The 12,185-nt window shown below is 40.4% G+C and overlaps 1 protein-coding gene across 12 annotated transcripts in view; it reads right to left on the bottom strand.

The window, feature by feature from the left end:
- Positions 1–124: 124 nt before the first annotated feature.
- LOC116840397 (protein hu-li tai shao) overlaps positions 125–12,185 on the bottom strand; it is a 27,392-nt gene continuing 15,331 nt past the window's right edge. For 4 of the 12 annotated variants that reach the window (XM_032807049.1, XM_032807047.1, XM_032807048.1 and 1 more), the window contains exons 8-14: positions 11,570–11,683; positions 11,338–11,430; positions 10,873–11,068; positions 10,523–10,660; positions 10,314–10,385; positions 9,564–9,641; positions 4,950–8,734 (exon numbers count right to left, since the gene is read on the bottom strand). In XM_032807049.1, the coding sequence (XP_032662940.1) occupies positions 5,982–8,734; positions 9,564–9,641; positions 10,314–10,385; positions 10,523–10,660; positions 10,873–11,068; positions 11,338–11,430; positions 11,570–11,683 (3,444 nt within the window). In that variant the 3' untranslated portion in view covers positions 4,950–5,981. Of the gene's footprint in view, positions 1,831–2,024; positions 2,169–4,470; positions 4,539–4,949; positions 8,735–9,563; positions 9,642–10,313; positions 10,386–10,522; positions 10,661–10,872; positions 11,069–11,337; positions 11,431–11,569; positions 11,684–12,185 lie in introns of those variants that run through there. The other 8 variants (XR_004377342.1, XR_004377341.1, XM_032807054.1 and 5 more) reach the window with 8 other exon arrangements.

A 12,185-nucleotide genomic window follows, 5' to 3' on the forward strand; every position in this document is an offset into this window, starting at 1 on the left:
GTGCTATGCCGAGAGAAGAAGAGACGATTCTATCGAGGGGTTTTTTTCTTTATTTCCTCAATGCTGACATTTTTTTGCGTGTCGCAGCGCGGACGCGACTTCCGCGTATATATATATATATATATTTTTTTTTTTTTCCAGCAGGACTCTTTCCCTTTCGTTTGTCTCGCACGTCGGATTTTAAGAGAGATTTTGTCAAACGCGAGGGCGCTCTTCTGCCCGCATAAATTTTCTAACTTTTCATTTTTCTTCGTGGTGAAGCCGTCTGTGTCGCCGAGTGGAATCCGCGAATCTTTCGACGAAGATCACATTCGTCAGAGTTGCGATAGAAGAATAGAGACAATTTCGCGACGAGAAAATATAGAGCTGAAGCGAATAGCGACGACCATAATAGCAACAACGACGACGAGGGTGGATTGCGATAGTCGTGGTGACGGCAGCGAGAAGAATGATAGCAATGATAACGATAACGGCTGATGATGACAGTGAAGAAGAAGAAGATAATAATGACGGCGACGGCGACGGCGACGACGACGACGGCAACAACGACGACGACGACGGCGACGACGACGACGACGACAACGTCGACGACGACGATGGCAAACGGCGTCAACAACGGCGATTAAGACGACGAAGACGGCAATGGTGACGCCTCTCTATCTGTCTCCGTCGCAAAGTATGCATATGTAACTCTTTATTGCGTTACACACAAACGGGGTAGGAGAGGCAAAATTAAATTAGCGGATTAAATACATTAGCGCGACGCTTAACAAATTAAAAACGTAAAAACATTAACAGTACAATATAGTTTCCTTATCGTAGACGTAATGCGATGGCAGTCTTGAGTCCTGGAAAGATGCTGTGATTGTTGCTCGTTCGCTTCGATTATTCGCGTAAGTCCGTTCTTCTTCTTTCGTTTGTCTGTTTCTTTCTTTTTTTTTTTCTTTCTCATCTTCCGGCATTCGTCTGTGTGTGTGTGCTTCGTCTGTACTCGGAATTTCGTCCTCTGTTTTAAAACCGAACTCGCTTCGATCTTGACAGTTTAACTTGAATGTTCATTTTATTATTTACGATAAGCTTTTGCTTGTGGCAGTGTCTGCAAATATAGATTAGCTCAGCGTCAGTCGATGTTAACGTGTTCGTGTCTTATCGCATATCGTGTGTGTAGTCGGCAATTAGTATTCGAGAATATCTTCTCTAGACATTTCGCGCGAGTGTGATTCTATTTGAAGTAAATAAAAGTGTGTACATGATCGCTCTTCGATGCATCTATCTGCATGAGATTTAGCGACAGCCCGTCTAATGTGAGAAAGAAAGGGGTTGCTGCTCCTTCCTACCTTCTGCGACATCGTCGGGATCAACGGATTAACCATCCACGAGAGGAGTGTGTCGACTGAAACGATCGATCGAGCGAGCGAGTCGCCGAGGCTCCCCATCATTCGTCGAAAAAGAAGCGATACATTGTTCACTTTGTACTTGAGAATACGCGCAAAAAAGACACTTGTATACATAAAACTATACAATAACAAATATTTATTATCTTCCGCGACTCTTCATTATTATATTTTAAAAAAACTTATTATCTATTGTTAGGCAAAAATACTGTCGTGATGGCACAAAAATATAACACAACACTCGTAACAAAATTTAATCTTGTTACTTAAATTTGTTACTCGCACATAAAAGTAACATTTGTGTGACAGAATTTAATTTCGTTATTAGACTTGATGTTGAATTTAATTTAGTAACAATTTTATTTTCTTCCCGTGAACAGAGATTATTATAAAGAAATAAAGACGAGACAGCGACTCGTTCGGCCGTACGATCGATCTGTGGATTGTAAAAGACGCTAGAGTAAGCATAACAACGCTTATGAAAATCGCATTCAATAGACACGCAGGTAAAATTGTGTCCGTTCTCGACGAATCTCTAAGTACTCCTCGTGTAACACCGGTTCGTGTGAGTGATCGAGAGAATATAAGAGTGAGTGAGAATACAAGAGCGGCGTCGCGCCGCTTACATACCTGAGCTAGGACTACCTACGCCTCGACCGACTTCTTCTTCTCCTTCTTCTTTTTGAGGAAGGACGGCGTTCTAAGGCCCTTCTTCTTCTTCTTTTCCTTCTTTGGCGACTCCTCGCTAACGCTCACATCCTGCGACATGGAACCCTTAACACGGAAGGTCCCAACCGTAACCATAAACCTTTCTGCATGCACATGCATAGAGAGAGGGAGAGAGTGGCGGATTTCTCTCGTCTAAATCGTTCTATCGCCGACTTATCCGATCGCATGCAAGCCGAGACAATGGGAAACATTTGTAGAAGCGAGTCTATATGCGAACGACTATATATGCCTTGTATATATGAGCGCTGTATATAGATGTAACAGTGAAATTAATGTAAGAGATCAATGCAAGGCGCAAAGCGACAATTCGCTCGAAACAGATTTTATGTTCCATGACGATTTTTATATGTGATGTATCATCTCGGAAAGTGTCTTAGACCCATACAATAGTTGTCATCTGAAACTTGTTTCATCTCAGAGATAGCACAAAACGTTTTATGAATATTCTCACGAAATATAAACGTTCTTAAGGGGAGATTTTGGTAACCAAAAAAAATAAGTAATAAGTTTCTAGGATTTTTTTCAAAGAAATATAAATATATCAATATTGGATTTTGATCAATTTACCATTGTTTCAAGCATAAAAAATTATTTTTCTATTAAAAATAAATTGAAATTTTGTCGTCCAAGTTTTTTGCGTTGAGCGCAGTGTCGTTGGATGTCTCTAACTAATGAAGATTATAGCTCGTGTAACAACCTGAAGCAAATGGGAGAGAAAATTTAAGAACTGTATTAAATTTGCTAGAGGATGAACCTTTGTTATATACAGCATGTCGAAAGTTAACAAAATGACGACACTTTAAAGTTACAAGTTATTTTTACTCTCTCTTTTTTTATATAGTGTTCTGGAAAATTTTTGAAAATTTTTCAAAGAATTCAGATTCATCCTCCAGCAATTTTAATACAATTTTTAAATTTTCTTATCTTATTTGTTTTAGATTATTATATATGCTGTAATATCCATCAGTGTTCGGTGACATTGCATTCAACATAGATAAACCTGAATTTCTTAATCTTTCTCTTAAATATTTTATATTTAAGACATTGATAAATAGCATAGTCAAAACTTTATATTGCTATCTTTATTCATTTGTTTAGAAGAACTCGTAAAAAATTTGCCTTAATTTCGAATCAGATAATCTATGAATATATGTACAAAATTATAGACAGATTCGTATATTTATAGTAGAAAAGAATGTTCTTATAGAATATTCGTAAGTGTTATTTATTGTGCATGTGCAATGCATGTAACTGAAAAGTGTAAAACAAGCCAAACAGTAGCCAGAAAAAAGTTTCGGGGGCTGCATTTTTTATTTTTAACGAACAAAAAAAGATCATTCGAAAAAATTTTTCTTACACTTAGCGTAACTCAGAAAATTAATTTTGGGAGGAGGCTGCAGCTCTTCAGCCTCTCTGGCTACGCCACTGGTTCCAAATCTTCCAAATAATACGCACTTATTATAATTTAGTAATAAAACAAATGAAACAATGAAATACTCAAATATGATCTTTTTATAATTGAAAGAATAAAATCAATAATTAACTTCTAAATATTCTATGCACATGTTTATAGATGAGTTATTCGGATATACTATTTCGGATGAACGTATTATGAACATATAATAATGTTTTTAGTACAATTTGTTGAATGCACAAATATTCGTAAGGAGTACTTGTAAAACATTCATAGATTTATTTCTGTGTTATCTGAGATGAGAGATGCTCAGAGAAATGTTTATTCAGAGTTAGATCCAAGTTCCTCAGTTGAATTGCAATGATGTGACATTTACATTTGCAATCGCGATTTAACCGGAAAACTCTCATCTAACTCCGAATTCAAATCTGAGAGACGAGCTTCAAGTAACAACTATTCATACGCGCCTTACTTCCCACTGAAAATAGCGTTCCCAGTTTCGTACGAATGCATCAGAAGTGTGACACAGTGTAAGGTGTGAAAGTGACGTACATATGCGGAGATCAGTGCGAGTCTGTTACCTCGCGTTACGCGAAGGATAATAAACGCGATCGATCGATTTCTCTTCTCAGTGTAATGCAAAACTCCGTTTCTCGCTTTTGCGCCCTCGCACTTGGATTCGAAATACACGTACGTGTGTGTGTGTGAGAGACACTGTTTACCCACATATATTGCCAATAACTCAGCTAATTACGTCCGTCTTTCTGTTCATCTCCAATTGATCGTACGTCCGTCTTTGTTTCAGAATTAGATTAAGGTATACGCACACAGGATGAAAACATGTGAGAAATTAACGCGACAGTCCGGCTCCCCGCATATGGTACATGTAGTACATCGTGCGGTGACTCTAATGTGAAAAGTATTGCTACAAACCTCCTTGCTACTTTGCGAGAAAGTGCTGTGATGAGCGTCCGAGTGATCGCCGTTTACAGTATTTTCTCCTAGAACATAAAAAATGCATTGATGATTACGCGTATCTCCGAGATCTTTCTCGATTGTAATAAGAAGCGACGAAACAAATGCATAAGGCAACATACAATCGTACACCGCGAAAACATTTGAAAATTTATCTGTGGGGTAAAAGATTATTTCGGTGAGATACTCGGATTTTTATTCAAAATTTATTTAAATTTTGCAGAAATAATCTTTATCTCATAGAAATAAACTGTATGCCACGAATAAATTTTCTAGTATCATTTTCTCAGTGTGTTTCCCGTAGTGATCCGCGAGTCAAGGTATTGAAATTACTCGTCTTGAGCTTAGACGACGGTAAATTACATATAATTACATACTGAGATGAAGAAAAGCGAGAGAGAGAGAGAGAGAGAGAGAGAGAGAAAAGAAACACCTTACCTTCAGGAAAACGATGATTGTCGGAGCCAGATATTGATTCTTGGATTTGTTATGGAAGATCAATATTCCCAAGCAACATCCTTAGCATCAATCATTCTCAGTTTGCAGGAAGGATACGTCGAGGAGATAGCGGGATAATGATGAGGATTAATGCAGATCAGAATATAGATCGATATAGAAAAGTGACGAAAAGCGTTATGTGCCAACTTTTATGTCACCAAACGTGCGTCAAAACTGCGTGCGACAGGTGTACACATTTAGGAAAATATATAAATATTATAGGAACATATATAAATTATAAGTATTTGTGGAGCGCTTAACACTAAAATATGATATTGTTATTAGAGAGTGATGTAAGAGTGTATAACGCAATTTTATCGGATGAACTCTCGTTAACTAGACAAAAGAGCATACATAAAATAAACTAAGAAATTAAAACTAACATCTTTAGTCTTCTTGATATCTTTGGTCTCAAATCTTTGGTCTCTGAGCAACAAAACTCTAAGGAAAAAAGAAAAACTAAAAAATAATAAGAGACCTGAAGTAAATAAAAATAACATTTTTTATGTGCTGATTCGCACTATAAAAATAGTGAACATTTTCTTCTCGAATTAAGATATGCTTCGTCCTGTTTACATAAAGTTAGTCGCACAGAAAACGTGCTTTGTTGGTACGTAAACACGGACGTTAGAATTGATTATGAAGAAAAGAAAATTGAAGAAAATCGACGAATATTACAATCTAGTGCAAACTTCCCGGCACTTTACGCGGTATATAATAATATTACATATTTGAAGTATGAATAATAATGAATAATAAAACATCCACCATCGACAATTTAAGATGAATTAAGCTGCATGCGCGTATTAAGCTCGTCAACGAGCAGAAGCGTATGCCGTTAAATCGATCGTTAAAATGCTTCCTTCCCAATTTGATCAGCAAAGACCGACATCTCGTGTTTGGCGGTTTAACTGATCAATCGCGAAGTTAAGGTGAATATTCAATAATCCGAGCGATCAGCATAGTATCAGCTACGCGTTCAGTCGCGAGCCCTCCACGATGGTCTTTTCCAAGCGTATGAATTCTTTAGTGTCATACGAACACGACATGCAATCTACAGAGTCCCAAATATCGTCGCAAGGTTCCCGAGGATCGCTTCTCTCGTCGTTATCGCTGTACTCGGAAATCGTGTAGGTGTCGTCGAGAGACATGGTCTTTCTCGCGGGATTCCCACTGTTCTCGTCGACCAAGTGAACTTTCAGTTGACACGACAAGTTGTCATCGTTCGAGTTCTCCAGCAAAGTAGACGTGGGGCAATCGTCGACGTGCTCGTACGTTGCTTCGTTCGGTTCCTCGTCTATAGGCGTCAAACGATTGGTTTCCGAGATTATCGAGTCATCTTCTCCGCAGCAGCAAGAGCAACTCTCGCACCAATCGCATATCTTGATGTCCGACCTCATCACTACCACGTTTCTTTTGTGACTGCTCTTGTTGAGATTCTTGGCGCTTATCAGCAGATCATGATCCACACGGTGAATCGAGTTCTCCACACGGCCGATTGCCGGAGTGTTCAGCCAATTGTTGGCACTTCTGTCCGTTGCGGCCTTGACCACGCGGAAGTTCAACTCCAGGGTTTCGTCGTCGGGGGCGACGATCGGCAGTCTTCTCGCCACGGTGCAGAATTCGATCACTGCGGAAGATGAATTCTCTTGCTGGCGCGTCTCGCTTTGATCGTCGCGATGGGGATTCGGTGACGAGTTTCCCAAGAAGCCCTTCATCTGGCAAATGCTGTCGTCATCGTTGTCATCGTCAGCAATTGTGCTCATCGTCATATTGTTACTTGACACGCACGTTTGGTCAGGAAGACACCCGTCTGTCAGTAACGAACACTCGTATTGGTAATTGTCAAGCAAGTAGCGCACGACTTCCCTCACGAGGCCGAGGTTGTAGATGGAGGAGTCAAAGTACGAGAGGACATAAACGCACTCGGTGATCTCGGCGACGATGCACCGTGCGATCTGCAGAGCGTCGTAGCGCGTCGTCTCGTCGGAAGCGTTAAGATCAGCGATGATCTCGTTAGTGGACTCGTTGATTCCGTTGTGGAACACTTTGCCGTCGATCTCCGACAGCTCGAGAACCGTGTGGCTCGGCAACTCGAGTATGTCGGAGCCAGAGCTCGTGGAGTGCTTCTCTAACTCCGGCTGCTCCAGCTCGTAGCTGCTGCTGTCGCTCGCTGCTTCGCGATCGCACGGACAATCCAACGGCTTCGCGTTCAGATCTATCGATTCCATCCATATGTAGTCGCCCAACGCGTCGCTGGCGTCGCTCTTGGTCGCGTCGGAGTTCCAGTCCGAAGAACGTTCCGCCAAGTCTCGCGACGTATCGTCCTCGTTGCTGCTCCCTTCCTCGTCGATGACTATGGACGGAGTTAGACTGTAAATGAGACTCATATTCGTCGAATCCAAATTATACTTAGTGCAGATGCCGGTGTTGGGTAACGCGTCTAGCTCTGTTCTCGACGTGGCGATATTCGCGTCCATGTTCTCGACCATCTTCACGATATCGTCGTAATACCACTCGAGCGTGTCAGATTCGTCGTCCAACTCTATTTTCGATGAGGAGTTATTCGCGTTGGTGTTAGACAGAGCGTTCAAATCTGTCCTGGACGAGACGATATTCTCGTCGACGCTCTTGGTTATCTTCACGAGAGCCTTATCATGCGATTCATATGTGCTGGTCTCTTTATTGTGTGAACATTCGTTCTCACACATGGAACTCTCGACCCAGGATCGAATATTTCGCTTCTTCAGCGCAACATTGTCATTTGTTTCTTCATTCGACGTTTCTTTATCTTTATCTGCCACAACATCAGCATTTTCGTGGCATTCGTCATGACTAACGGGGTGTTTGTCGGAGTAGTTGTCGGATAGTATATCATTTAACGGCTGTAAATTCTCTTCATTGTTATTATCTTTTTGAAATGGTTGGTAGATGTGTATAAGTGTTACTTCTTCCGCCGTCATTATCGTCTGTTGCTGTTCCTTAGCCACGTCGAATGTTGCACCTATAGAAACGTTACTTTCCTCGTTGTTTTCTGGAATTGTTTGAGATTGCTTCACCACAGGAACGGCTTCCTCGACCGACGAGTTACGATATTCGATCTCTTCGTGGTGTTTCGTCTTATCCTCGACTTGATTATCGCCATTTGTGCGGGATGTAGCGATGTCGTAGGAACTTTGCTCAGTTTCCTTCACGTTAACTACTTTAACGGAAGCTGCTTGCGTTATATTCTTCCATTCAACAGGATATATTGTGACGTTGCTCGAACACATCTCATCATTTGATTCTTTCTTCAGTTCTTTCAGATTCGTACTTGCCCCATGAGCGTCATACATTTTTACATGATGAAGATGCGTTTCTTCACTTGGCTTCACCGTGGAATTTTGCTCGCGTATATCTTCATCGTTATTCGTTCTTACCACTTCCGACAACGTAGTCGATCTCACCACTGCTTGCTGGTCCTCCAAGTCTCGGAAAAATTGCCGTCTCTTCTCGTAACGCGACTTGAAGAACTCGTCGATCGATTGTGACTCGGTGCTTTGGTCGTCAGCGAGCGTTCTTGAGCACGTAATTAGAACAGGTTTCTTTCGTTCGGCGGTCGTCGTAATTCTGACGTTCTCTAAATGAAGAGGATGGTAAAGGGACTCGCAGAACTGTTGCTCAATACAAAGCATTCGCATTCGTTCGCTGCTCGCGCTGCTGTAACTGCTGGATAGTTCGCAATCTGCAAGCATTATGTCCAAAAATATCTCAGACTAAGTTTCGACAAACGACGGATCGGTGCTCGTCCATCTCGTTCTTTGTAGAAACGGAGAACGTTCACGATCTCGGATACTCTCAGCCGCACGAGTCTTCTTCGTCGCTTACGCTGTGCTCGAAATAGAGGCACTCTTAGCGCGCTTCAGCTATCACTAATCGAAGCGCTACTTCACCTTACCGTTGCGTCTCTTTGAATTTATGCTAGAAATACGTTATCACGATATGCTGTTCTTTTCATGCCGGGAAAAGTTACTACTCACCGTCGCTATTATTGTATGATCGAAGCGAAACATAGAAAAAAAGTTTTGCCAAGACTTGAGACAATTAAATGAAAAATAATAGTATTATAAGGCAAGTTCGTTGTCATTCAATGTTCCCTTCAGTTAGAAAGAGCACAACACAAAAGCGCATCACGGATCAAGCAGAAACACATGCGGTTTTCAAAGCTTGTTTCATCACGTCGGAAGAAAGAAGAAGCGAAAAGAGTGCTGTCATATAATCAGTGATTATCGGTGCAAGCGTTTGCGATCGTTGTTATTTCGAGTGGCGAAAGGAGACGAGTAAGCTTTCGTAAGTTCGCACTAGACATATGTAGGCAAAAGTAACGGCAAATTCGATGCGTTTGCATACGTATCTCTAGTGGTGAGATTAAAATGAGAGGAACGTGTGCGCGATTCGTGTGATTATAATCGCGCACAGTGGGTGTATCCCTTATACAGGAAAAAATAATGAAAGGTAGCGAAATGTAATGTGCACGATCTTCAGAAGTGTATATTACACGGCGAATCACTCACCTCCTTTGTAATCGCTTTGTTGCTCGATCGTTCTGCTGCGGCGCATCTCATTGAGGAACTCTGTAGTAGCATCATGCACTGTGCATCAAAAATAAATACGTGTACGATTCACATCCGTCTACCAATAAGACGCTTCTCGTGAGAGAACCGTTGTACATAATAATGCTGTGCGTACATAGTACCTCTTATTGCCACGGGATTTATACCGACAGGTGTAACGACGGACTTGATGACTTTAAACACGCGATATTAATTAGTAGAGATATATTAAGAAGTGGAGTATCGCGTGATAGATAAATTAAGAAGGTTCTTTCGACGTGAAAAATGCTACAAATCAATTCTCGCATACAATACACGCTCACACGCATATGCACACTCACCTGTTCGTGGACAGATGTAAGTGAAATTCGCATTTTCTTGACTATCGAGGGTTTATATCATTACAATACACAAATACCGATTAACACATGCACAATTAGCGAGATGTATCTGCATGTGCAATGCAATCATTGTATACTTATAAGTACAAACGTGCTCTATTCTAATAACTTGCGGAGAAAGTTATGTCGTGAAAGTGTGGAGATGCGAATATCATGCGAATCAGTTGCAAGTATTACGATCATGCAAGAGTCGGGATCAAACTAATGTAAACGTTTTATGTGACGCGCTACTATACCACTCATCAATCATTTGTTTAGATTGGTGGGGAAACGTTATTTAGGACGAAATGAAGGAAAAGAAAAGACTTACCGTCGCTCAACACGACTTCGGGTTGACTCGGCGCAGGCACTTGTTTCGTTTCTATTCGCAATACTCGGGGTTCTGTAGCAAAGGAGTACGCGAGTGTTCGTTAATGACGTAGAAAATAAAGGTTCATTGCTATATTAGGTAGGTAGAATATGGTCATATGATACATATGGACACCCCCCATAAGATCCCATTAGTATACATAGATTTACCGTCTCTACTCTCCTCCTCCGTTTCCGAAGTAACAGAAACCGGTGACTGAATAGGACTCTTGGCAGTGCTGGATTCATGCGTCGCGCGACTGATGTTAAAGGACGACAAGGCCTCGGATTCTGATTGTGACTCATCGTCTAATTACAAAATAAACAGGTGATATTAATGGTTCCGCGGCAAAACGTCGGCTAAACGTTAAAGTGAACCCGCGATTCTAAGATACGGGAAGTACATGGATGCATGCAGATACGAGAAATATTGAAAGATAGAAAACTGACTAGAAATACTAGATGGATATTAGATAATAATACTAGAAATACTGAATGAAACACCGGCGAATCGCACTCACAGGGATCTCCCTTCTGTTTGCGCTCGATATCTCTCTTATATTGATCCAATTCTTGATCCGTCACGGCGTCGAAGGGATTTTTGGCATAAGGTGTCTTGTATACCATCGCATTGTGTTGGAAACCACGCTGTATAATACCTTTGCTAGCGGCTCCTACTAAGACTACTTGTTCTCCGGTACCACTAATCGTCGCGTCCTTGTGAGCAACGAACATACGTTAATAATAAAATACGTATTCGTTCCCGGGGCTTACAATACAGACAAAAAGTTACTATAAATATTGCAAATTTTATGTTACTATGTTTTAACTTAAATTAGTAATAATTGATTGGATAAAGAGCTACACTCTTTTTGTTGAATATAAAGTGTTAAAAATGCGGTAAATCCTCCTAATCGATATTCTACTTGATATCTAATTCATATTAAATTTAATTTTAAAATACGGTGAGTATTAAGTTGATATACCTGCATTTTCTTAGCTTCCTCCCATGAAACACCTTCTAATATATGAGATTGGGGACCAGCTGATATCTTGTCAGCTCGCCGGTAATCTTTAATCTATCAAAAAGATAAAAAAGTGTATCGAACTTGTACGTCTCCATTTAGACAAACTGAGAAAGTTGCGTAATTCTATATAGAAAGGATACAGAAACGAAATAGATAATACGGATGTAATCTGTAATACGTTTGCGCTTACCTGCTGCTGTATTTGTTTGAACTCCTTTGGATTGGTATTCTTCGGTACAAATTGTAGAGCACTGTCTATCTTCACTGGCGTGCTGCTATGGGTAGGAGATCCGTCAGACACCCACTGCACACAAAACCAGAACATTAGTCGACTCTCTCTTTAATCATTGTAAGAAGATTATGTTAACGTAAGATAAGACTCTTGCATGCTATGTGTGCCTGCTGCATACATTTCTCCTCTAGCAGATTGCTTCAAAGCGATTGAAAAATCGGGAAACAAAGTTATGACAAAGTTCAACGTTCCCATTTCATACAATGCTATATACAAATATACATGTACACAATTCGATGATACAATAATACCAATGATAATCTGCTTGCACGTGTAAAGAATCTAACATTTAGTATTTTCCTTCAAGAAGTTAAAAAAAGGTTCATAAAACACATAGGGTCACTTGATCTGGTTTTGTAAATGCAGTGGGACGTGTGACCAGGCCACCGAGATCTTGATGATGAGATCAGGCACACATTCATACAGAGTCGTAGGGAACACTTGAGATATATTTTACATGATTTAATGATATATATATATATATATATATATATATATATATATATATATATAT

The sequence above is a fragment of the Odontomachus brunneus genome, unplaced genomic scaffold, assembly GCF_010583005.1.
Source record: "Odontomachus brunneus isolate Ranch 3 - 2012 unplaced genomic scaffold, Obru_v1 Obru_scaffold_009, whole genome shotgun sequence".
Taxonomy (NCBI): domain Eukaryota; kingdom Metazoa; phylum Arthropoda; class Insecta; order Hymenoptera; family Formicidae; genus Odontomachus; species Odontomachus brunneus.